The 25,321-nt window shown below is 39.7% G+C and overlaps 1 protein-coding gene across 14 annotated transcripts in view; it reads right to left on the reverse strand.

Annotated features, from left to right (window-relative positions):
* Nucleotides 1-25,321, reverse strand: part of KMT2C (lysine methyltransferase 2C) — a 339,555-nt gene that overhangs the window by 108,767 nt on the left and 205,467 nt on the right. For 13 of the 14 annotated variants that reach the window (XM_050940383.1, XM_050940389.1, XM_050940393.1 and 10 more), the window contains 2 exons: nucleotides 20,820-21,562; nucleotides 4,363-4,482 (listed from right to left, as the gene is read on the reverse strand). In XM_050940383.1, the coding sequence (XP_050796340.1) occupies nucleotides 4,363-4,482; nucleotides 20,820-21,562 (863 nt within the window). The remainder of the gene's footprint in view (nucleotides 1-4,362; nucleotides 4,483-20,819; nucleotides 21,563-25,321) is intronic. The other variant, XM_050940387.1, reaches the window with a different exon arrangement.

Raw genomic sequence — 25,321 nt, forward strand, 5'->3', positions numbered from 1 at the left:
GAAAACAAAAAACTCACTGATCACTTCTGAAAGAGGAAAATATTATTGGCTATGTCTCTATAGAATTATGGCCAATATTTTTCTGTCCAGATTTGAACAGATTACATATACCTTAGACCTTTTGTTCTGTTCTTATACAAGTCAAGGTATAATATATTCAGTACAGCAGATTTCATACTATGCTTTTCTACTACTAGATACATAGTGTTTGTCCTTGTTTTAAATGCATTTTAAGAAATCCATGTTAACAGCTACTCTACTCTAACTTAGTTTTGCTGTCCACAAAATATCTACAAGTCTACCATCACTATCTGAATGCTTACTTCAAACTATTTTAAGATGCCAAAAATACCAAGAGAAAACAATTCACTCAATAAAAGGCATGTACTGCCTTTGAACGATGTTACTCTCATTAATATCAATGGACAATGCTCTAGACCAGGGGTTCTCAAACTTCATTGCACTGCGACCCCCTTCTGACAACAAAATTAGTACATGACCCCAGGGGGCAAAGCCCAATCCCCACTGCCCCAGGTGGTGGGAGAGGGGGCCAGAGCCTGAGCCCAACCACCCCAAGTGGGGGTGGAACCCGGGCTTCAGCCTTGGATCCCAGCAAGTCTAATGCTGGCCCTGGCAACCCCATAAAAATGGGGTTGCGAACCACACTGGGGTCCTGACCCACAGTTTGGAACCACTGCTCTAGACTAGTGGTCTCAAACCTTTTAAGCACAAGATCATTTTTTGAATTTAAGGGCAACCCAGGATCTGTCCCGCCCCTTCCCCAAGCCCTGCCTCACTCATTCTCCCCCACCCCCCGTCACTTACTCTCCCCCACCCTCACTCTTTCACTGGGCTGGGGTAGGGATTGGGGTTTGGGAGGAGCTCTGGGCTGGGGTATTTGCAGTGTGGGAGGAGGCTCTGGGCTGAGCCTGGGGCAAGGGGTTGGAGTGCAAGAGGGGTGAGGGTGCAAACTCTGGGAGGGAGTTTGGGTGCAGGAGGGGACTACAGGCTGTGTCAGATTGTTGGGGTGCAGGATGGGGCACAGGGTGCTGGCTCTGGGAGGGGGGATCAGGGCTGGGACTTGGGAGTGCAGGAGTGGGTTCAGGCTGTAGGAGGGGGTATGGGGTGCTGGCTCTGGGAGGGGGCTCAGGGTTGGAGTGTGGCCTCCTACCAGGCACCACTTATCTCCAGCAGCTCCCAGTCTGTGGTGCAGCGTGGCTGCTGCTAAGGCAGGCTCCCTGCCTACCCTCCTAGAAGGGGACAACATGCCCCTGTGGGGGTGGGGTTGGGAAAATGGACACAGCTCCACGCGCTGCCCTTCTCTGCAAGCACCACCCCCGCAGCTCCTATTGGGGTGGTGCCTGCAGGCAGGAGCAGCGTGCAGAGGGAGACCCCTGCCCCCAGCCTGGGGTCGTACTGCCCACTTCCGGGAGCGATGAGGGGTTGAGGCAGGCAGGGAGTCTGCCCTAGCGGCAGCCCCACTGCACCACTGTAGATTGCAATTGACTGGGAGATCCTCTAGGATCGACCAATCGATCGTGATTGACCAGTTGGTTACCACTGCTCTAGACCCATATGTACAGCTTCTGTTGATATTAATAGTTCCATGGATTGAAGGTAACATTATTGCCTCAATAGGGCCAATAGTATTTTCAGATACACCAACCTCTACTTTTATAGAAGGTATAGGGAGTGGTTCTCAGTCAGGTATCTGGCCCCCTGGCGAGCCGCGAGCAGGTTTCGGAGGGTCTGCCATGCACAGCCGGCATTAGACTTGCTGTGTGTCCAGGGCAGAAAGTTGAAGCCCAATGCATGGGGCTGAAGCCCAGTGCTCTGAGCCCTACCACCCAGGGCTAGGGCTGAAGCTGAAGCCTGAGCAACTTAGCTTCATGGGGTCCCCTGTGGTGTGGGGCCCAGGGAAGTTTCCCTGCTTGCTACCTTCTAACACTGATCCTGGCTTTTATATGCAGAAACACAGGTGTTGAGGCACACGTAGGCCGTGGAGTTTTTATAGCATGTTGGGAGAGCCTCAGAAAGAAAAAGGTTGAGAACCCCTGGTATAGAAGTTTGTGGTGATAGTTATTGCCAGGTGGAATCCAAATATTCCACTAGTAACAATATTATTGGAACTATAAATTAAAGTAACTGTGCACTATCAGGCAATGTAATCATGTAGTATTTTAGAAATAAGAATAAGGAAGGAGGTGTTGATGGTCAAAGTTTCTTTGAGTAGCCAAGTGAAAAGTTTAATTTCCCCCCGTCTCCGGATACAGTGTAAAATATATACACACTGCATATTAAGATTGACTTTTTTTAGAAGTAAAATGCTCTGACAAATTCCTAACCTTTTGTGTTTTAGACTGCACATCTGTATTTTTATTTTCACAAGATTAACATTATGACAGAAATAGCATAAAACTCTACCAATGTTAATGCTGGACACTATGCTGAAAATTAATATTTCAAGCAGTAATAGCTAAGCTAATATCAAATTAAAATAAAGCAAATTAGCATGATAATTAAAGTGAGATGAAAATAAATCAATTGAAAACAGCAGCAACCTACTTATGGTTTTATATTTTTTCACTAATTTTTTTTCTCTCTCTTTTTAGTGTTGTAATAATCCCAGTAAGGGCATATCTACACAGAGAAGCAACATACACTTTTATTTATTTTGGGGTAGGGGTGTTGTGATCTCCAAAGCACACCAACATGTTGTGTGTTAACCAGTCCATGTAGACTCTGCTGGTGTGCACTAAAAGTTCTCCAGCGTGCTTTAATGTAGTGCTGTTTGAAACAGCCTTATGTTAAAGCACACCAGGGAACTTTTAGTGCACAGCAGCAGGGTCTACACTGACCAATTATTAGGGCTACCAACTTTCTAATCACACAAAACTTAACACCCTTGTCCCACTTCCTGTCCTGCCCCTTCTTGAGGCCCTGCCCCTGCTCACTCCATGCCCCCGCCCTCTGTTGCTTGCTCTCTCCACCCTCACTCACTTGCTCATTTTCACCACGCTGGAGCAGGGGGCTGAGATGTGGGAGGGGGTGAGAGTTCTGGCTGGGGTGCAGGCTCTGGGGTGAGGTCATGGATGAAGGGTTTGGGGATCAGGAGGGGGCTCCGGGCTGGGGCTGAGGGGTTTGGAGTGTGGGAGGGGGCTCAGGGCTGGGGTGTGGCCTCCGGGAGTGAATTTGAGTGCTGGTGGCTTAGGGCTCAGACAGGGGGTTCTGGTGTGGGAGGGGGTACAGGCCCTGGGGTGGGGATGAGGGGTTTGGAGTGCAGGAGGGGGCTCCAGGCTGGGACAGGGAGTTGGGGTACAGGAGGAGGTTTGAGGTGCGGACTCCAGGCAGCGCTGACCTCAGGAGGCTCCTTGAAGCAGTGACACCTCCCTCGGCTCCTAGGTGGAGGGGCCAGTTGGCTCTGCACGCTGCCTCCGCCTGCAGGTGCTGCCCCCGCAGCTCCCATTGGCTGCAGTTTCTGGCCAATGGCACTGTGGAGCCAGCGCTCGAGGTGAGGACAGTGCAGAAACCCCCCCCGAGACCGCCCCTGCACCTAGGAGCTGAGGGACATGTCTCCTATTCCAGGAGTCAAGCGGAGCCTGGTAGGGAGCCTGACGGCCCCACACCAACGGGAGTTTTAATGGCCTGGTAGGCAGCAATGACCAGAGCCGCCAGGGTTCCTTTTCGAACTGGTGATCCGGTCAAAAACCAGACACCTAGCAACCCTGCAATTAACACATATTAGTGTGCTTTAGAAATCACCCCCTAAAGTGTGCATTGCTGCTCTGTATAGACAAGCCCTCAGTTTCTTTATGTTTCTTTTGATGGTAGCTATCAATGGGACAGTAGCCTGGCTCCTTCTAAGACAGACAAATAGTTGCTTTTTTCTAAGTTTAAACACATGTCACTGTGAATGCCTTTTGCAAGATGTCTCCACAGCAACACACTTTGCAACAGCCCTGAGCTCAGTCCTTTTCAGTCTGGCTCTCCTTACTGCCAGCAGGCTTCAGGACACACAGACGCACACTCTCTCCCTCAAGTAACTCGTTTGACAGCTATTTAACAGCAATAGCCAAAAAATAGTGAAGTACTAAAACACAGTTCATTAAAAATTGGTAATGCAAATTATCTTGCCATATAAAACTCAAAATTTATGCAATGCCATCACATTCCGTATATACTCTAATAAATTTATATTTTTGTAATTTAAAAGCTCCAGACTTCACCACTTTTCTTAAAAAGCCAAAGTTAACAGTGATAAAATGGAAGACTAATTCAGTTGAGCTATACATCGTTTTCATTAGTAGCCTCTATAGCAGAAAGATAGCAATGGATACATGAATATAAATACAAATTATTTACCACTTTGATGCTCCAAATGGCACTGCCAGGAAGCTGTCTGGATTTAAAAATGTCCCGACCTTCTGAAATGTCTGGGGACCAGGAAGGTGGGCTCACTGTATTATTGGTACTCCAAGCCCCCTAGGATACGGCAGGTGAGAAAATAGATGTATAAAACTCAGCAACATAAAAATAAAAGAAATAAAAAAAAAATAAAGCAAGCAACTAAAAGTTTCTGAAAAGCAAAGCACATGCAGGCATAGGCAATTTCCCCTAAATTTACTTAACTGCTAAACTAGTTCATATGGGGAAAATTTCAACCAGCTACTGAAATTTATGCAGAGAAAATTTCAACCCTCAGTGAGGTTAAAAGGTCTGCAAAGTGACTTTAAAAAAAACTACAAAGTGAAAATGTGAGAAAAGAGGGTTGACTAATATAATCATCATGTCATAGACAGCAATCATAGCAAGTCTCTAAATTTTGGATCACCATGCCAAGAAGATACTATTTTGAGATCATAGATGGGTTTTGAGAGTACATTCCCTTTTATATCTCAATCCACATCTTTGAAGGAAGAAACGGCCTTGTATCACTTTTTAAATATAAAATTACTGATAATCAAAACAACACGTAGGCTGAGAAGCATGTAAGACAAAGAGATAAAAATAAAAATAAAACTAAAATGAAAAAAAATGAAAAATAAATGTGAGCAGTTAACAAAATACCTCTGACCTGCAAGTACACCACAAACGTACAATTATAAAAGCTCACACCTATAAATCTTAACTCCATTTGTTTTACATTATAACAAAACTATAATATCAAACAATCTCTAACATAATACAGGATATATAAAGCTGAATTTTAAAAAAATCATCATAGTCTTATTTTAATTTGTATTTATACAAATATCCAGCACAATGGGGTTCCAATGTGATTTGAAGTATTTGCTTGAACTCTGTGTAAGGACTTCAGGTTTACTAATGATTTACTAAGGTAATTTCATCCTAAATTTACAATTTAGCATGCTTAAAGAGTAATAAATTATACTAATTTTACCACTTCTTTGGAATTAAGCAAAAACATAGTTAGGATTAAGATTAAAATGGTATAAGGAAAAATTAGTTAATTTAAAAAAAAAAAAACTACATTCAGCAATAATTTAGGACCCTAATCCAGCACATGAATAGTCCCAACTATTCACATATGTAGAATATCTCCATGCAAAAGTGTTTGCAGGATTGAGGCCTTAGAACATAGGCCTTTGTGACAATAAGCGTAAAGAAACATGCACTGGCTTCACACATCACACATTTTTTAAATGAAATCTAAAACAATGTCAAGCAAAATAAAGAGATTTGGGAAATAGTTTCTTTTGAATCCAATAGTTCATTAAAACTTTTACTCGTGTCAGCCTTAGTCTACATACAGAAATTGTAGCACTTTAACTTTACCAGTACAGTCAAAAGCAGTACAAGTCCCCTAGTGTGGACACAGCCACATAGAATCATAGAACCGGAAGGGACATTGAGAGGTCATCTAGTCCAGCGCCCTGAACTCAAGGCAGGACTAAGTATAAAAGTGCTTTATATGAGTACTGTATAGCTATTTCTGCATAGGACTGGGAATAACTTATACTGGTATAACTTCTTCCACCGTAGGGGTTATACTGGTATAATGATATTGGTTTTTAAAAGAAAAAAGCACACACTACCTGAAATAAATATACTAGTACAAAAACTGTGTGTGGACCAGGCCTCAGTAAAAATAAATCCCTGTCACCTTGTGTGTGTAATAACTCCCACTGAACTCAATGGAAATGGAAAGACTACCAATGAAGTCAAATCTCTGTGTTGAAAATATTGTAGTTTTACTAATCAATATTTTTGTTGAATGATAATTATTATTTTTATCAATAACATTAATTGTCAGAATAACATGGTCAGAGATTATGTTAGCAGATCAGGAGCTACAGGAAATGTAAGACATCAAGTCTTGGCAACTATGCAGCCTTCTCTTTAACATCAAGGTAGACAGAACACTAGCTTCCAGTTTGGGTAAGAACAAGATAATTTTCCAGAAAATAAATCAAAAATCTTTCTGGCATTTTAGATTTGTTTTTCCCCTAAATAAATAAAGTTTTTCTTTACCCATAACAAAATAATGGACATGTTCTGCATATCAAAGTTCTTCCCTCATCCTGTGTTTATAAGGGAGAGAACATACCACTTGAGGGCCACAATCCAAAGATCTCAAAACACATTACTCAAACTACTGTTTAAGACCTAAAACCATTAAGAGTCCTATTTGGAATGTATTAAACAATTTTGCTGCAGAGAGAACACATTTCTCCAGAAATTAAATATTTAAAATTGATTTAAAATGTAATAGAAATTTAAATTTGAATATGAAATAGCCATCTTTCAAAAAAATGCATTATATATGATTATGAAACATATTGTTATAGTTTAAATTTCCAATTGAATCCAAGTTTTATTGTAGCTCAGAAACACATTTGAATTCTGTGTCAGATAAATTTAATTAAAAACACACCACTTCCACAATAGTATGAACAAATTAATTACATCAAAGAGATGCATTAATTATATTTTGGCTTTTAATTAATGCCCATTACAGCACAACATTGGAGAAAAAGTTCTATTCAGTTCACTTATATCAAAACCATGGTAATAATTATGTACTTTGACATAAACAGGAAGTTCTCATTCTCCATCATACTCTTGAGTCCTCAGAACTGAACAGCACAGCTGCAACTAAATTACAACAAAAGGAAAAAGAACATCAACAAAGGTCAGAAGAGCTTACTAAATCACCAGTGGCTGTGTTTAGCAACCGCATGCCTCCTTTATGAAATACACTTTAAACAGAAATAAAGATGAACAAAACATAAGCTTTCATCTCATTTCAATATTTAATAAAATACCACATATGATCTTCTCAGATTGCAATTGTGTCATTTCTAGTGAGATAAAAAATATACCAGGACTCTGAAATAACTCTATAGTTATAAATCTAACTCTTCTTGTATTAAAAACAAGTCCCCTAATAACAATAAATACATCATAACAGCTTCTTCCCAGCCCCACATACCAACAAAAATGCCCTGTCTCTAGGTTCTCACATCGACAATCATGATCATAGTATCCAAGCACATCCATTGTGATTAAAAATGATTAAAAAGCCACTACACCACAACACCCACTAGGAAACATACAATGAATGTAATACAGTGTTTTGCTCTCTCAGTAGTATGGACAAAACAGAATCTATTTGGGCCAAAATCGTTTTGAGGAAAGATTGTAAAAGTGGTTCCACTGGGATAGTGTTAGGGATCTGCTAAAAACCCTTGGGTTGGACTCATATATAGACAGAGATCTCTTTAATACTATTAGAGAGAGAAAAACTACTGGGAATAGTGTCATAATGGGAGACTAATAGAGACTGGAGAATAAATCCTATTAATACTGGTAGAGCCCACTTAGTGCTAGATGTGACAGATGACATTTTTCATTGTCAAATTATTACTGAACGAATAATGGGTGATTCAATTTCAAACTTTGTTTTGGTAAGGAGTGAGGATATCACAGAAGAGCTGATTGTAAGAATAACCTTGGATCAAGTAATCATGAGTTGATTCAGTTTAAATTAAATGGAAGGCTAATCAAAACCAGGTTATCAACTATGTTTATTTTGGTTTCAAAAGGGCATTGTTTGGGAAATTAAGGGAATTAGTTAAAGTCGTCACTGAACTGAACAGCACACATGTTAAACATGGAGCAGGCTGGGAATTACTTGAAATCAACTATACAAAAACTATTGCAATTTGCATCCCAAGCAAGGGTAAAAAATTGTAGGGAAAGGCTCCAGATGAATAGCCACCTTAAAGGCTGTTCATAGTAAGCAGAGAACCTAAAGGGAATGGAAAAACAGATTGATCAGCAACGAAAGCTACATCTTGAAGATTAGAAAATGTAGGAATAAAATGAGACTTTCTAAAAGTCAACCTGAATTAGTTCTTGTGAAGAAAATAAAGACTTTTTTTTACTTATATAAATAAAACGAGAATAAGGAAGAATGAGGTTGGGCCACTATGCAGGGTGAATGAGGAAGAGTTTATAGAGAGTCTAGGTATGACCCCAAAACTAAATGAATACTTTGCCTTGGTTTTCAGTATGGAACATTGGCAAGAAATCAGGATGGTGGATGAACATGAGTATATAGAATGAAATTTCCACATGTGAAGTGGTAGAAAACTCAAAGATCTTAATGGGCTCAGATTGGGGGACCAGATAATTTCCATCCCAGAATATTGAAAGAACTGGAACACTAGATTGCTAGTCTGGTAGCAAGGACTAACAAATCTTTCTATTCAGGAGTACTACTGTATGACTGAAGAATAACTAACGTTGTACCTACATTTAAAAAAGGGAAAATAAAGTCATTGGAGCAATTACAGACCCATTAGTCTACCCTCAGTGGTATGTAAGATTTTCGAACAAATTGTGAAGGGCAAGAATAATTAAATTAATGGAGGTAAATGGAAAAGGGGATATAATGCTACATGTGTTTACCAAAGGCAGATTGTGTCAGACTAACCTGATTTCCTTCTTTGAGAAAATAACTGATTTTTTTAGATAAGGGAAGTGCAGAAGATCTAATAAACTTGAACTTCAGTAAATCATCTGACATGGTACCACACAGAAAATTATTAATTAAATTGGGGATTAGTACAAGAATGTAAAATGGATAAGGAATTGTCATATTTGGTATTTTTATTAATGTCTTTGGTACAAAAAGTAGGAGTGTGCTAATGAAATCTGCTAATGATAAAAAGTTGGGAGAATTGGTCAATACAGAAGAGGATTGAAATATTATATAGGAAAATCTGGATGACCTTGAAGACTGGAGTAACATAAATGGAATTAAATTCAATAGTACAAAGTGTAAGGTCATGCATGAAGGGTCTAATAATAAGAATTTTTGCTACAAGCTGGGGGCTGATCAGTTGGAAACAACAGAGGAGGAGAGAGACCTGGGTATGTGGGTCAATCACAGGGTAACAATGAGCCACCAAAATTATGCGGTTGCGAAAAAAGCAAATGCGATTCTAGGATGCATCAGGCGAGGCATTTCCAGTAGAGATCCAGAAGTATTAATGTCATTGTACAAAGCACTGATAAGACCCCATCTGAAATGCTGTGTACAATTCTGGTCACCCATGTTCAAGAAAGATTAATTGAAACTGGAGCAGGTACGGAGAAGAACTACGAGAATGATCATGGGACTGGAGAGCCTCTCTTATGAGAGAAGACTGAAAGACCTGGCTTGTTTAGCCTAGCAAAACGAAGGCTGAGAAAGGCTATAACTGCTCTTTATAAATACATGCGGGAATTGGGGAGGGGGAAGGAACACCAGGGAGGGTGAAGAACTATTTAAGCTGAAGTACAATGTTGGCATGAGAACGAATGGATATAAACTGGCCATGAACAAATTACGGCTGGAAACTAGAGGAAGGTTTCTATTCATCAGAGGAGTGAAATTCTGGACAGCCTCCCAACAGGAGTTGTGGGAACAAACAAACAACTTAATTGGTTTTGAGAGAGATCTGGACACATTTAAGAGTGGGTCCCATGGTTGCTTGTGATGGTGGCGGCAGGACTCAGCAACCCGGGGGGGGGGGAGGGGGAGTCCCTTCCAGTTTAAATCTTTATGTTCCTAATGCTGATGCTTTAGGGCTTCAGGTGGTCAGGAAAGGATTCCCCCAAACATTTTTTTTTTAAAGTCTCCTTCCTAAAAATCCTAGAGATGGCCACAGTTGGAAATAGAAAATTGACAGAGGGGTCCAGTGCTCTGAGGTGGCACCAAGCATTCTCGGTCTCTCACGTGCTAAGTGTCCGGTTGCTGTTCACATGCTAAGAATGTAACTAATCACCATATATGGAGTCAGGAAGGAATTTTCATCAGGTTAGATTGGCAGTGACCTTGAGGGGTTTTCCCCTTTCCTCTGCAGCATGAAGTATGGGTCACTTGCCAGGATTAATTAGGTACCTCTCACTTAATCAATTCCCTGCCATTGTATGGGTCCTGAGCATTTAGACCATCTTAGTCCCTCCTGTTCTCTGCATGTGGCACATAATAATTTAGTCTCGTGTTGGCTGTAATACTTTGGTCTAATTTGGGTTGTTGAGTTTAGTGTAGGGTGTTGGTGGTGGCCTGTGGTTTTCAGGAGGTCAGAGTAGATAACTTGGTGGTCTCTTTTGGCCTTAAACTCTGACTCTTGCAGAGCTTAGTTATTACATTACAAAATCACTAAAAATATCTTATAAAGTACAATATCTATTAGAAATGTGAGACAGACCATAGATAGATTCTACTCAATGTCTGTCTGATGAAAAAAATGCACAATCGGGTGTGAGACTACTTTGTAGTTAAACATTTAATTAAACTAAAACAAAAAACAAACCACCAAAAACCACACACCCAACTTGAAAGCCATAAATTACTGTGCCTAGCTACTTAAATAACCAAAGCAATTATTTCAATATCTTAATTTTAACTATGTACAGTACTTTGCACTAAAAACTTATAATACCAGTACTACCATTAACCTCTCTCTCCACACACACAAATATTCTGAAACAAATATTCAGTTTTCTATACTTTTCCACATTCTTCTACATTCTACATGCTACATTCTTTTTACAAGATTCTTTGTGTTTAATAGTGTTAAAATACAGGATACCCTGTACTGGTATGTATGCACTGATTTCATATGAGGATTATGTTTCATAGATAATGACTGACAAACCATATCAATTTGTCAGGAGAATTTTTTTTTTTTTTTTGGTAAAGAATATCCCCAATATCATCCAAGTCATACACTTCCAGAGAAAATTTAGCCCTGAATCAGTTTGTGTGGATGGAAATGTTTCTCTGAGCGTGTGTTTTCATTACTACTGGGTTCAGGGAAATAGGACCTTATGTACACACTTTATAAACAAACAGGACTGCATCCAAGAAATATTCAATTCTATCATAATTTTCTCCTTCTAACGGAAACAAACCAGAAAGGCCCCAAACATTGGCTAGCCCCTCTTTGACCCAAGCAGCAAGAGTATTATTGCCATAAATGTACATTTAAATGCACCCATCAATTAATTATTTGAATGTTTATTGTACTAACTAATCTTGGATGTCCATTTGTAGTATTTTTAGAATAAGGATGCAGATATATCATACATCTCTTACAACATGGTGTTTGTGCCAGGTTACTAAGACTCCATTCCAGAAGCAATGCACTTAGGCCCCAATTCAGTAAAGCATTTAAGCATGTGCTTAACTTTACGCATGAGTAGTCCTACTGACCTCAACATTAACAAGTTAAATCATATATTTAACTTTGCTGGATTAGAGCCTAGGCAAATAAGGAAAATATTGTAGGGTATTGTCATAAACAGATAAGTAAGAGTTAATAGAACAAAAGTGCTTCATATCTCTTTTGCCTGGAAAGGGTTAACAAGAACAGTGAGCCTGGCTGTCACCTGACCAGAGGACCAATCAGAGGACAGGATACTTTCAAATCTTGAGGGAGGGAAGTTTTGTGTGTGTGCTGTTAGTTTATTGGTTGTTGTTCACTCTGGGGGCTCAGAGGGATCAGACGTGCAACCAGGTTTCTCTCCAATCTCTCCGATACAGGCTCTTATAAGTCCAGAATAGTGAGTACTAGGTAGATAAAGCGAGTTAGGCTTATGGTTGTTTTCTTTATTTGCAAATGTGTATTTGGCTGAAAGGAGTTCAAATGTGTATTTGGCTGAAGGAGTTCAAATTGGTATTTTGCTGAAAAGATTTTAATTTGTACTTGTATACTTAGGCTGGGAGGGTATTCACAGTGTCTATAGCTGAAAGACCATGTACCTATTCCATTTTAAATTTACAAAGATAATTTTTACCTTTGTTCTTTCTTCAATTAAAAGTTTTTCTTGTTTAAAAACCTGATTGTTTTTTTATTCTGGTGAGACCCCAGGGGACTGGGTCTGGATCCACCAGGGGATTGGTGGGGAGAAAGGAGGGAAGGGGGAGAGAATGGTTAATTTCCCTCTCTGTTAGGATTACTTTCTTTCTCAGGAAGAGTCTGGGAGGGGGAAAGAGAAGGAGGGGGGAAGGTGGATTTTCCTCTCTGTTTCAAGATTCAAGGAGTTTGAATCACAGTGATCTTCCAGGGTAATCCAGGGAGGGGAAGCCTGGGAGAGGCAACGGTGAGGGAAAGGGTTTACTTTCCTTGTGTTAAGATCCAGAGGGACTAGGTCTTGGGGGTCCCTGGGCAAGGTTTTGGGGGGACCAGAGTGTACCAGGCACTGGAATTCCTGGTTGGTGGCAGCGCTACAAGTACTAAGCTGGTAATTGAGCTTACAGGAATTCATGCTGGTACCCCATCTTTTGGACGCTAAGGTTCAGAGTGGGGAATTAAACCATGACAGGTATTACAAACACTATCTACTAAGGAGGGAGAAATGATGTGTTTGAGATACTGAAGAATTTTTTTCTGGAATGTATATGTCACAAGAGAGTACAGTAACTCCTCACTTAAAGTCATCCCAGTTAACGCTGTTTTGTTGTTATGTTGCTGATCAATTAGGGAACGTGCTTGTTTAAAGTTGTGTAATGCTCCCTTCTAACGTCATTTGGCAGCCGCCTGCTTTGTCTACTGCTTGCAGGAAGAGCAGCCCGTTGCAGCTAGCTGGTGAGGGTTTGGAACTAGGGTGGACCGGCAGCCCCCTATGGGCTCCCCGCTCCCCTAAGTTCCCTGTGCAGCAGCTGCCTGCAGTTCAGCTGTGTCCCTCCCCCGACTGCCATGTGCTGCTCCTGCCCTCTGCCCTGGAGCTGCTCCCCAAGACTCCTGCTTGCTGTGCCAAGGGGCAGGGGAAGGGAAGGAAGAGGGGAGCTAATGTCAGGGTGTCCCCTTGCTCCTGCACCCCGCTTATTCTATCTTCCATAGAGCAGGGCTCAGGACAGAGGGAGCTTGTAGCAGCTCTGGTCTCAGCAAGCTGATCTAATTAACAAGGCAGCCTGCTTAAAGGAAATGCACATATCTCTCTCCATTCCTGCTGCCTTGCAGGGTGAGAGAGCTAATCCTTGAGGGCTCAGCCAATTGCTAGTTCATCATTTAGCAGTAAGGGAAATCTCACCCTCTGCCTCCTCCGCCTCAATCAAGCTTCACAATCATCATCACTGTGTACCAGTATTAAAGTGTTTGTTTAAAACTTATACTCTCTCTCTCTCTCTCTCTGTGTACAGTATATATATGTCTTTTGTCTGGTGAAAAAAATTTCCCTGGAACCTAACCCCTTCATTTACATTAGTTCTTATGGGGAAATTGGATTCGCTTAACATCGTTTCGCTTAAAGTCTCATTTTTCAGGAACATAACTACAACGTTAAGTGAGGACTTACTGTACATGTGAATGTTTCTCTCTGTCCAGAAGTGGGCATTGTACTTGCAGGAGTGTTTGAGTAGCCCATATACAATAAGTGGGGGGCAGATCTGACAACCTATATTCAGCATGCAATAATGGGTTAATAGTTTATGTTGGAAACGCAGAAATCTTATGGTCAATTTGCTATATGGTGGTTGGGTGTAAAAGGATTAATTGTGCACAGTTGTGGACTAGGTAGTCAGAATTTTGGTTGTTTGTGAAACCTTAATTATGCATTGTTAGGCTTTCATTTAGCATAAATATTCTAGTAAATTTTCTTTCTGAAGAAACTGACAAGGTAACGTTACACTTACAAAGGTTTAGTTGGAGAATTTGCTTTTAAAAACTGTGAAGTGCTGTTTCTGTTTCTTCCCAATACTATTTTAAGTTTTCTCTTGCAAAAGTTAGAAAAGAATATAGAAATATCTTATTACCTTGCACAATCACATGTAAACTGAAGACCTCATTTGCAGGCAAAAAATCTCTTTTAGAAAAATTTTTCTCCTTTGTAACAGAACAATTGAGGCAGTTTACCTATTTGTGTATATGCTAAACAAGTATCTGGAACTTTGAAACAGTGCTGTGTTTTAGTGTGGTTATAATTATAAATACATTAAATAAATGAACAAATAAAACACACTGAGAAGCCACATACATGAGTACAGATGGCAGTAGGAAGGAGATATGCTGAGAGCCTAATCCACCATATCTTGTGAACAGTAGGTATCTTATGGTGAAATCCTGGCCCTAATGGAATCACTAGCAAAAAACCCACTGACTTCAATGGGGTCAGAATGTCACTCAGTTACCATTTCTGCTAGTACAGAGCTTAAAAGCTCCATGAAGCAGATGTTCCACTGGCATCCCTGCTCCTGCAGAACTTAGAATTTCCTCAACCGGTGTCTCAACTACTGTGAAACGTCTGAATTTCCTCTCTGAAGAGCTATGGGGAGCTCTCTTTGTTCCTCAAAGAGTCTACAGACTGCCAGCTTCGCGGTAAAGAAAGAAATGGTGGACCACAGGCCCCTTACTGCCTGCCTGTTCTCCCACATCGGGGCTGCTGAACCTCTCATCACTCTATAGCCATCTGCGGGTGGAGGATGTGGAGGTGGTTGCAAGTCAGGACAACCTGCAACAAAAGCTAAGAACAATAACCTTGACATTAGGGCATGACTACCCACAGAGGCAGCTGGTGATGACAGCCTGATATTTTTGCAGTCTTTCAGAAAATCCCAGGATACATATGAAGGAAAACATAGATATAGCAGGTCTAGGGTAGCGTAGACCTCCCAAGCAGAGTTTCCAATACTCAGAACACTCTTTCCTGACAGAGTCTATCCTCTAATGTTTTGTTTGTTTGTTTTGGGGGATATTTTAAAATATTTGACTAACTATGATTTGGACTCCTGGCCTTCCTGCACTAAAGAATTCCCATTGCGTGTGTGGGGCAGGGTGGGGGAAGAGGTGTGGTGTACATACGCATGCCTAGAAGAATAAGCATCTCTATTGCTTAGTCTTTTCTGCATAGATCTGCCAGGTTCCACTCAGGAACGTGAGCCAGGGAACCCAGCGCTGGAGATTATTCACCCTACTGGACTCCACGGGGGTGAGAAGGGAAACCTGGTGCTGGGGATTATCCAACTCTACTGCATTCCACAAATGTGATCTGGGGAAACAGCACTGATTTTATTATTCATTTATTTCAGCGCTTTAGAAATTTGAGCCCAGTTTCAATTCCCCTCTGAAGCAGGATAATGGGGGACAGAAATTGTGAAGAAAATATTTCAAGTGGCTACCAGTCCCCTTGTCCTCATTGAGGCTAACCTCCCCTACATGGATCCTTCTGGGTCTCAAGAATGGATTTGAAATTACCCTCTCCATCGCCTGAGATCCACATGGACAGATCTGTGTTTGAAGCAAGGGAAAGGGGCTAGGCCTGAAGACCCTTTGCTGGACTCTCTTGGGTTGACGGAGACTGTGCTGTGTCCCGTGCTCTCCATCTGTGGGATATGGTTGAGCTCTGCACAGAGGTGTGGTGCTGGTGTGTGTTATAGAGACTCAGGGTTGATCTTCCTTCTGGCATCACTACCGTTATGGAGCTGGGGCTGCTTGCCCCAGAGCCAGTTCTTTTCTAATCCTTTCTGCCCCCTTTCCTGCTGTGGAAAGGGCCCAATGAAACTTACCCCAGCACAGCCTGTATCTCCAATCCTGCCTGGTTCCTTTCTTGCTCAGAGGAGAGGGTAAGAGCCTTCAATCAAACTGCACTATGAGGGGAACTGCACTCACCCTACAGAGCCAGTCAAATTCCCCAAAGAAACACTCACAAAGGGGTGAAGCAGGAGGCACAAAACCTTCCACTTGCCTCTGGCTTTTTCAGAGGCTGCAGGGACACCAGCCATTGCAAATGCCTCAGAAGGGATGCAGAGCTGAGAGGACAGCTCTTCACAAGGCAAATGCAGGCCCTGGGAATGACTGCAGATTAGATGGACACATTATTAAGCCAAATTGTTAGTGAGCCATTTGATATACGATCTTGAATTTCCCTCAGAAAAGTTTTGCAGCAAGGAGACCTGGCTGAGCCACCAGGGAGGCAGAAAAACTGGCAGGCGCTTCAAAGAGCAGAACATTCTCCTGCTGCCAGTGACTGACAGGTCTGGTTCTGTTCCCACACTGCAAACAGGCTTACGTGTTCATTGTAACAGGTTTGTGGAAATTATCATGCAGAAGTGACATATCTGTAATTTTTCAAATTAATTTCCAATGAACACCTTGTACAATTACCCTCAAGCTTCGCCACAATAATTCTCCTTTGGCAGAACACAATTTGTGAAATTATACACAGAATACTTTTATTTCTCTGAAGTTAGGAAAGGAATTGTATCCAAATGAGGATTATGAACCAGAAAAACTAGTTACAATTTTAACTACGGAGTTGCTCCTGTCATTCTGTAATATGTGAATCAACTTTCAAAAACAAACTGAGTATTGGACGGCAAAGAAAGAAGAAGACAGTGTGAATGTCTCATCTACTAAAAATTAGAAAAGTAGATATTTATATTCATCCTAGTTTGAAAGAAAAATGAGATCTCTATATTTAATATCCAATTTTTTAAAAGCGAATATGACAAAACACAAGAGGATAAAAATACTGTGTGTGTTCTCAGGTACTAATGAAATATCTTCACAGAAGGTTAATTATTCTCATCCACAATTACTGATTTACCACAAGTACAAAATTTTTATAACAACATTGACTCAAGGCAAATTGTATCAATGCAGTTCTAGATGATACCCATGAGTACAAAGTTTAACACATGACTTACCCAGCTGGGATTTTTCTGTTTGCTTATATATTACTCAAAAGGGAAATTGTTTACCAGTAATTGGACTTTTCTAAAGCTAGTATCCTCTACAGACCCACATTCAAAAGATCTCAGTCCCTTAGCAAAGGAACAGACTAGGAAGTTAATAGTGTAAAATTGAGAAGCTTCATTGGAAAGAATTATTGCATTGTCTCAGGGATATGCATATATATTTGTACATACAGTACATGCCTTAGTATATAATGATCTACAATAATCTAAGAGTATAAAAGAATAAACACAGAATCGCTAATCTCTGAGAAGTAGAAGTGTGGTTCCAATGGTGAAACTGTATTTAGAAAACATCAATTACAGAAAAGCAAACTCCTTTTCTCAAAAGATAAGTATCCTCTACAGATATATAGGTCTCTTAATTAATACACTCAAGTCAAAACTGTAACAATATAATAGGAATAAAATTAAGAAACGATCAACTAAGAGCACAAAAACATAAGATGATCCAGTTGTAACAAAACTAGTATAATAAATGAGAGAAAAGCTGGGTTTCCTTTTAAATTAATACTTTGATCAAGTATCCTGAGATTCATTCTTACTTTTTGTTCAGTCCTTCCTCAGGCAAATTTCCACTGACTTCAATGGAAATTTGACAGAGTTAGGACAGAAAAACAAATGAGTAACAATAGAGGAGTTTAGGATTTGGATCAAAACCTTTGCAGATGCTTTTCTTAAAATGAAATTGCTACTGGAATGATCGAAGATCCAACTTAGCATATTAATGGCATGATTCAAAGTCCACTGAAGTCAATGGGAGTGTTTTCACTGACTTCAATAAACCTTAGATCAGCCGTTAGTTCTCAAGGGGAAAATTATTTTTTCCCCAACTTGCGCAAAGTAAAAAAAATTGAGAAATAAACAAACTCTATATGAGTTGTGTGCTATGTGACCAGTATATTTTTCTTAACAATTTAAATGGGAGTCATTTAACCACTGGCAATGGTTATCCAGACAAATCCATGTTTCTGCACACTCAAATAACCATACATGTACTATTTCAAATGTTAGACATTAAAACATTAACTACATGTGTTTATATGAATATTCGATCCATGATGACCACTCCTGAGAATATTAACACATCCTAATATCATGAAGAAGTGCCTCAAGATGCATATTTCAAAGAAATACACTGGTGACTCTTTTTTCTTTTTTAATTAACATGGACATTAAATGCTAAAATCATATTATGACAATATTATGACTGGGATTTTGTTTGCTCTAGCCATAAAATTCAGTGTTATGGTTCCCACAGCAATTGTAACTTGGCCATATTACACGCGCTGTATATATTAAGATGTTCATGTCAATAGTAGAGGAAGCGAGCAGTATGTACAACATAATTCAGTGCTTTTTGTTGATTTTTTTTTTAAATGTACAATTATTTTCCTTCACCACTTATGTGTATTATTACTGAATTAAAGCTGGGAAGAAAGAAGAAACTTTTAATGTGATTTTAGAAGAATTCACAGAAACCCATTTCACATATTAAAATATGGCCATTTATCCAGGGGTGGCTCCAGGCCCCAGCATGCCAAGCGCGTGCTTGGGGCGGCATGCCGTGGGGGGCACTCTGTCGGTCATCGGGAGGGTGGCAGACAGGCAGCCTTCGGCGGCATGCCTGCGGAGGGTCCACTGGTCTTGCAGCTTCGGTGGAGCCGCGGGACCAGCGGACGCTCCGCAGGCACGCCGGCGGGAGGTCCACCGGAGCCACGGGACTGGCGACCGGCAGAGCGCCCTCCGCAGCATGACGCCATGCTTGGGGCGGCAAAATGTCTAGAGCCGCCCCCGCATTTATCCAAATCTGTCCTTTGTGCTCCCCTCTTACAGTCTCTCCAGCAGCTGTTAATTAACAAACGTTATCACCAGAAATGTGGCTGAGTTCTCACAAGTCATGGGGGCAGTAGCGTAAGTAACATTTAGTTTGCTGATGTCCAAAATAAAGAAGTATCCACCTTTTGGCATTTTCTCCCCCCACTTTCCCCATCAGACACACAAAAATGCATTTTAAGGTCATTTTACACTACGCTAGAAAAAAATCTGTATTACAAACTAAGTAAACTTTAATGGAAAATGCATTTGATTTTCAAGACATTTAAGTATAGAAACAATGTCATATTCTAAAATATGTGACAATGCTCATTTAAATACTATAAGGAGATACTAGAGCAGGGGCAAGTACAGTTTCTTCCAGTAGATTAGCTGCAAATTTCAGATTTACTGCATATTTCCAGCCAATTTCACTATGTTTACATACAGTGAAAGCCACTGAGAAATGCACCAAACCCCAGCTGATTGAATAATCTTGTATGCAATTTGCTACATTTACTGTAGAGGATTAAATTAGTCTTGGATTCTTAATCCCTGGAGAACACTTTCTCACCTCTCAAAAAATATAAGGCTTTGCTTTGTGCTTGCGAATAGTCTTAAATAAGGACACGTCTACACTACAAACTTGCATTGGCGCTGCTGCACCAATACAGCTGCGATGCTGTAGTACTCCCGGTGAAGACGCTCTAGGCCGATGGGAGAAGCTCTCCCACTGAGATAGCACTGTCTACATGGAGGGTTATAGTCAGTATAACTACGTCACTTTGGAATGTGTGGATTTTTCAAACTCCTGAGCAATGTAGTTATACCAAAGTATGTATGTAGAGTAAACCTGGCCTAAATCAGTAATATGGAAAGTATCATATAGATTTTACAATTCTTTCCTTCACAAAAAGTGAAATTATAAGTTTATGATGTTCAGAAGCAAAAAATAAAATTTTGTGATCTTGACTAATGACGTACTAATTTAACAGGTCACAGTAAAATATTTCATGTGAAAAATTTGCAATGGCAAAATAAATGTGAAAGATGCGTAAACAATTTGTTTTCAAACTATATCTTTAGTGTGTATTATAGACGATGCAGTAAGCTATTTTCTTTTGAGGACTACGATCAAATCTAACCCAAATCACAATTGCACTGACTTGTACCAGATAGTTCCTAATAGATACCTGCCAACATAACAAAATTATCAGACCATTCGCCATAATCACAAATTTCTGCCAAGGGAAAATCTCCCAGCACAAGGACAGCAGGGTTGCTCCAGGTTCATCTATAAAGGTAGGTAAAAAATTTTACCACCTCCTGCCTACAGATACAATATACAGATCAAGATGGAAATATAAGCAGATTGATATGAAAGAGTGAGAAATAAGCTTACACAACAAAAACTACGACATTATGGATAATATCACTTCTGGGATGTACCTTGAATATTGCATTTGAGGATCATATAAGATTTCTAGTTTGCTCCAGTGCTCAAAGGATAATCCAAAAGTAAGAAATTTCCCATTAGAGAACTTCACCATGTATTATCTTCAATTATTCAACCTGTAGTTACCCAGAGTTTTTCAAAGCACATATGTTTAAAATAATGGATTGTTAACAATAAACTATATGCCCAATTTATACTGCAAGATAAACACACTGTATATTTTCCAGGATAGATCAAATTGTTTTTCATAAACCCAAACTTGATACTTCTTTCAAAAACACAGTATATTGAAAGTTAACAATGATTTGTATACCAGCTTCAATACTACAACAATATGCTTACCTGTCTTGATCTTGGTCTCCCAGGAGAAAACTTTCGTTTGGTGATAGCTGGCTTTCCCATGCCGATTTTTGGAGTGACAGATATATAAGTTGTTGGGAGAACATTTCCGGCAGAGGAACTCCGTGGTGGAGTCTGACTATGCAGCATGTCATGTGCAGAATGCAAGTCTAATGAAACTACTGGTGAGGAACACACACTTCTCTTGTTTATATCAACTGATGATGAACATGAAGAATATGTCTCAGTCGGTGACTTTATAGGTTTGTCTCCTGATAGCGAACTGTTGTTTGCACAACTTTCATTTGCAGGAGTGGTTTCCACTTTCAACAGAAAAGTTGGTGTTTCAGAGCTTTCAAGGGTTTCTTGCTTTTCTACGTCTTCTTGCACTCTTACTGTCTCCAATTGCTCTTCAATCTTAAAAGAAACCTCCTCTTTATTCACAGACCCTAAAGTTTCTGGTGGTGTAGTTGTGGTCTCAGGTGCTGAAAGGGGAGTCTGAGTTTCCTCTGTGGATACTTTTGATACCTCAGCATCTTGTGATAGTTGTTGCTCTTCTGCTTGTTTGTCTGATTCCAGCTGTGTTACAGCTTGAATGCTTTCTGTCACTTCCATCATGTGCTTAGTTTGACTGTCATCGGATGCTGGTGTCCTTTTAGGAGATGTTTCCATTTTAGCTGTACCAAGTTGATCAGAAACTCCTGCTTCCAGTTCAACAGTCTTTTCATCCTGTGATATGTCTGTAACTAAGCGAGAGCATATTGTTAGAGACTCATACGAAAGCATCAACAGTAGAAAAGTTTTATATTTAAAAAAAGAAAAGTGGGAGATATTTCAACATTAAAACATACATTTATCTTCCAGAGAAATAATACAGCAGATGGAACCTAGGTTTAAATATGAAGGTGCAAGGAAGCAGAATGTTCTTAGGCCTGGACGACATAGTTTTAACCACATGTCTATGTCTGTTACGGGTGTGGAAAAAAAAGATTGCACATCAACAGACATAAGTATGCCAAGCAAAAGCTTTGGGTAGACACAGTTATACTGGCAAACAAGCTACACCAGCAAAAGGACTCTGTTTCATTTCGTGACCTGGCATAAACTATAATTACAAAAAAACCCTCATTTGCTGTTATGAGCTATACTCCCAAATCCTTCCTAGTGTAGGCAAGCTGTCGTGGAAGACTTTTCACTGTGAAACTTGCTCCCACCCAGATATCAGGTTTGACCTAGTCTTGAGATTCTGGAGGAACAGGTGCTGCAATGTGCTCCCGGATCAAACTACCTAATCCCATAGACAAGATACTTTAAAATAATAAATATTAGGATGTGAGATGATGGCAAGTGGACTATTTCTCCTGAAAGGCTGCAGATGTAGCTTCCTCCATCTTCCCCTTTCCCCTCCTCATGGGAGCTCATCTTCCCTCCTGGGTTTGGGAGGAAATAGCTGGGAAGGGGGAGTATTCTAGTTGATATGCTGGTCTGACCGGTGCAGAAACCCACTGGCTCCTGCACAGCGAAGGGGAGGGCATTCTAAATTCTTTCCCCTTGGCTGGGATGCCATTATTCACCCAGAACATGTTACCATGCTGCCAGAAAGTGTTTCTGACATCACAAATGCTGTCAGAATTACAGTAAAATTTTGATATGATATTTCATTATATTAAACCATACCAAATGTTTTATGTATCTAATCCACAAAACTCAAAATACAACCTAGAAAAAATTAGAAGTGTTTGCTTATACACATACAAATAATCCAGAAATTGGATATGATGGAAAAATTAAAGCCAGAAAAAGTAAATGACTGTTTAATAGGGTATTTACTCTCTCTATAAAATCTTTTAAATATATAAAATCTTTTTTTTTTCTTCAGTGTGGCAGTGGTGCTTAAATCTAAACACGTACAGAAGCAGTGCAGACGGTCCATCTTTCTAAAGAACACAAGGGAAGAAGAGAAACAGTTTATAATGTAGTTAAAGTAATCGGCTACCCCTCTGATACTTAAAGTAATGTGTTAGCTTTGAGTTATGTAACGTGAAAAGTATGTTCAAAATATCACAATATTCACTGCCATAAGCTCATTTTAGATTTCAATATTCAGTAAGTGGATTAACAACATGGATTTAATACAAAGCTTCAGAACTTAAACAAAGACCCAGTGTAGCACAAATCATTCACATGATAAATCAGAATTGTATATATTTTCAAAAAATTGACCACAGATAAATTTACCAGTAGGTAATTCCTTAGAAAGTACAATCTTCCTTCTGAAAAGCACCTCTGACAGTTTCATAACCACACAGTGTTCTCCATAAAAATCTTAAAAAACAAAATATCCACAAATTAAACAATCTCAGATGATGTAAACTGCCCAGTTGGACAAAAATCTCTCCCAAACATGTACAATCAATAAGGCTCCCCACAGCTCATCACTTAGGATCAGCAAGAAAGTGTGATTTCAAGTTAGGGTATGCAAAGCTAGCAAGAAGAAAACTATTCTTGTCCAGTGTATGTGTGAGCCTGAGCCATGAATTTCTGAAGAATTAAAACCTATATTTTTTTTTTTTTATAAAGTCAGCCAAATCAACATGGTTTCCTTGTTTTTGCGATAGCATCACATTAAATGCTCATGTTTGTAATGTATTACCACCAGTGGGATTCCTTGCCTCAAACCAGCTTTCTCCCATGTGGCATTTCTCATTGGTATTATCTCCATATAAGTTGAATATCATCCCAATGGAATTTGCCCAATTTTCTAAATTATCAAGGTCCTATTGCAGTTTCACTTGATCTTCTATTATGTTTGCAATCCTTCTTAAATTGGCATCACCATCAAATTGGATTATTTAATCTTCCAGGTAATCTGTAAAAGCAGCAAAGAATCCTGTGGCACCTTATAGACTAACAGATGTTTTGGAGCATGAGCTTTCGTGGGTGAATACCCACTTCCTCAGATGCATGTATTCACCCACGAAAGCTCATGCTCCAAAACGTCTGTTAGTCTATAAGGTGCCACAGGATTCTTTGCTGCTTTTACAGATCCAGACTAACACGGCTACCCACAGGTAATCTGTGAAGCTATTAAATAGCACTAATACCAAAAGAAGCTCACTTGACACGTCAACTGCTTTTGATTATGCTCTGACTGTTTCCACTTCTGGTTAAACAAACAGTTTTGTGTTCATATCACCAAAAATCTTCCCAACTTTTATATTAGATCATTTAGACCAATAACAAAAATGGTTCAGTCAATTCACTTTATTCACAACAATTACAATTTTATTTAATGACAGAACAAACAATTTTTGTCTGGCTTTTCATTTAAAACAAACCACCACAAATACCTTTCTTCTCCACATATCTAGAGTCTTCCTACACATCAAATTGTCATCTAAATATTTCCTGTATTGTTTATTTTAACAGGTTACCTAATTGTGATTTATCCAAACAGTTTAATATATTTACATTTCGAAAATACTTTGTGCACTCCTCTTGTGCTTCATGTGATCTTACCAATGAAATCAAACTATTAGCTATATATTTTGCTATTTGTTTCAGGATCTTGGATACAACTCTTCAGGTCCCGCTGATTTAAAAGCCAGCCAATAGTCTCTCAGCTCTTTTGAATCTATCATTAGAGAAGACTTATCCAAATCATCTATGCCTCCCAATATTCCACACTGTGATATTAGTATTAACATGGGGGGCAAAGGACTGCATGTACTAAATAACTCGGACATCATACAGGGACATTCTAAATGTCTAGGCTACCATTACTCTGGTTTTACTCTTTTTCTTGGTGAATTTTTAAAAGTCTCCTAGAAAAGTATATTATTTAACTCTCCTAGACAAGTATACTATTTTTGTCTTTTACTTCTGAAAGATCTGACTGTTCAGTAATCTTATCCAATGACTTCCCTGATTTCCCCACTTTTGTAAAGAATTTTTTTTAAGCCATTTAATTCAGGTCTTTGCATATATCATCATGTAATCAAATATGTCTTCTCTACTCATCATGTATTGCACAAAGACAACTCACCTAGTCTTTTATTCTAAGAAAGATACTGGTGCTGTTACACTCCAAATTGATGGCATTGACATCTTTGCCAACAATCGATCTATTTAGGCTAGCAATGGTAACAACAATAGGAGTAGGATCAAAGGTTCCTGATACTTGAAATGTAGTTAAGATCACACAGCTCAAGACTTAAACAAGTGTTTCTGAAGTCTCTGCAGAACAGAGAAGCAATGCAGTGCTATGGTAAGTAAAATAAAAAGACAAAATGTATTTTAAAAAAAGGGAAAAAAAGGTATCCAGCCAATTAGATTGTTGGGATGGCATGTACTGACCAATCATTCTGAGACAATCACCCTAAGCTTCTTTGCAGGTTGACTAATGTTTCTGACCTCTTTTGGGAGAAAGAGACGCAGAGGATGAATCTTCTAATGGAGATCTGGAGTCCTTCTTCACTGCGGTAGGATTGTTTTTAGACTCCAGT

This window comes from Gopherus flavomarginatus, chromosome 2, assembly GCF_025201925.1.
Source record: "Gopherus flavomarginatus isolate rGopFla2 chromosome 2, rGopFla2.mat.asm, whole genome shotgun sequence".
Taxonomy (NCBI): domain Eukaryota; kingdom Metazoa; phylum Chordata; order Testudines; family Testudinidae; genus Gopherus; species Gopherus flavomarginatus.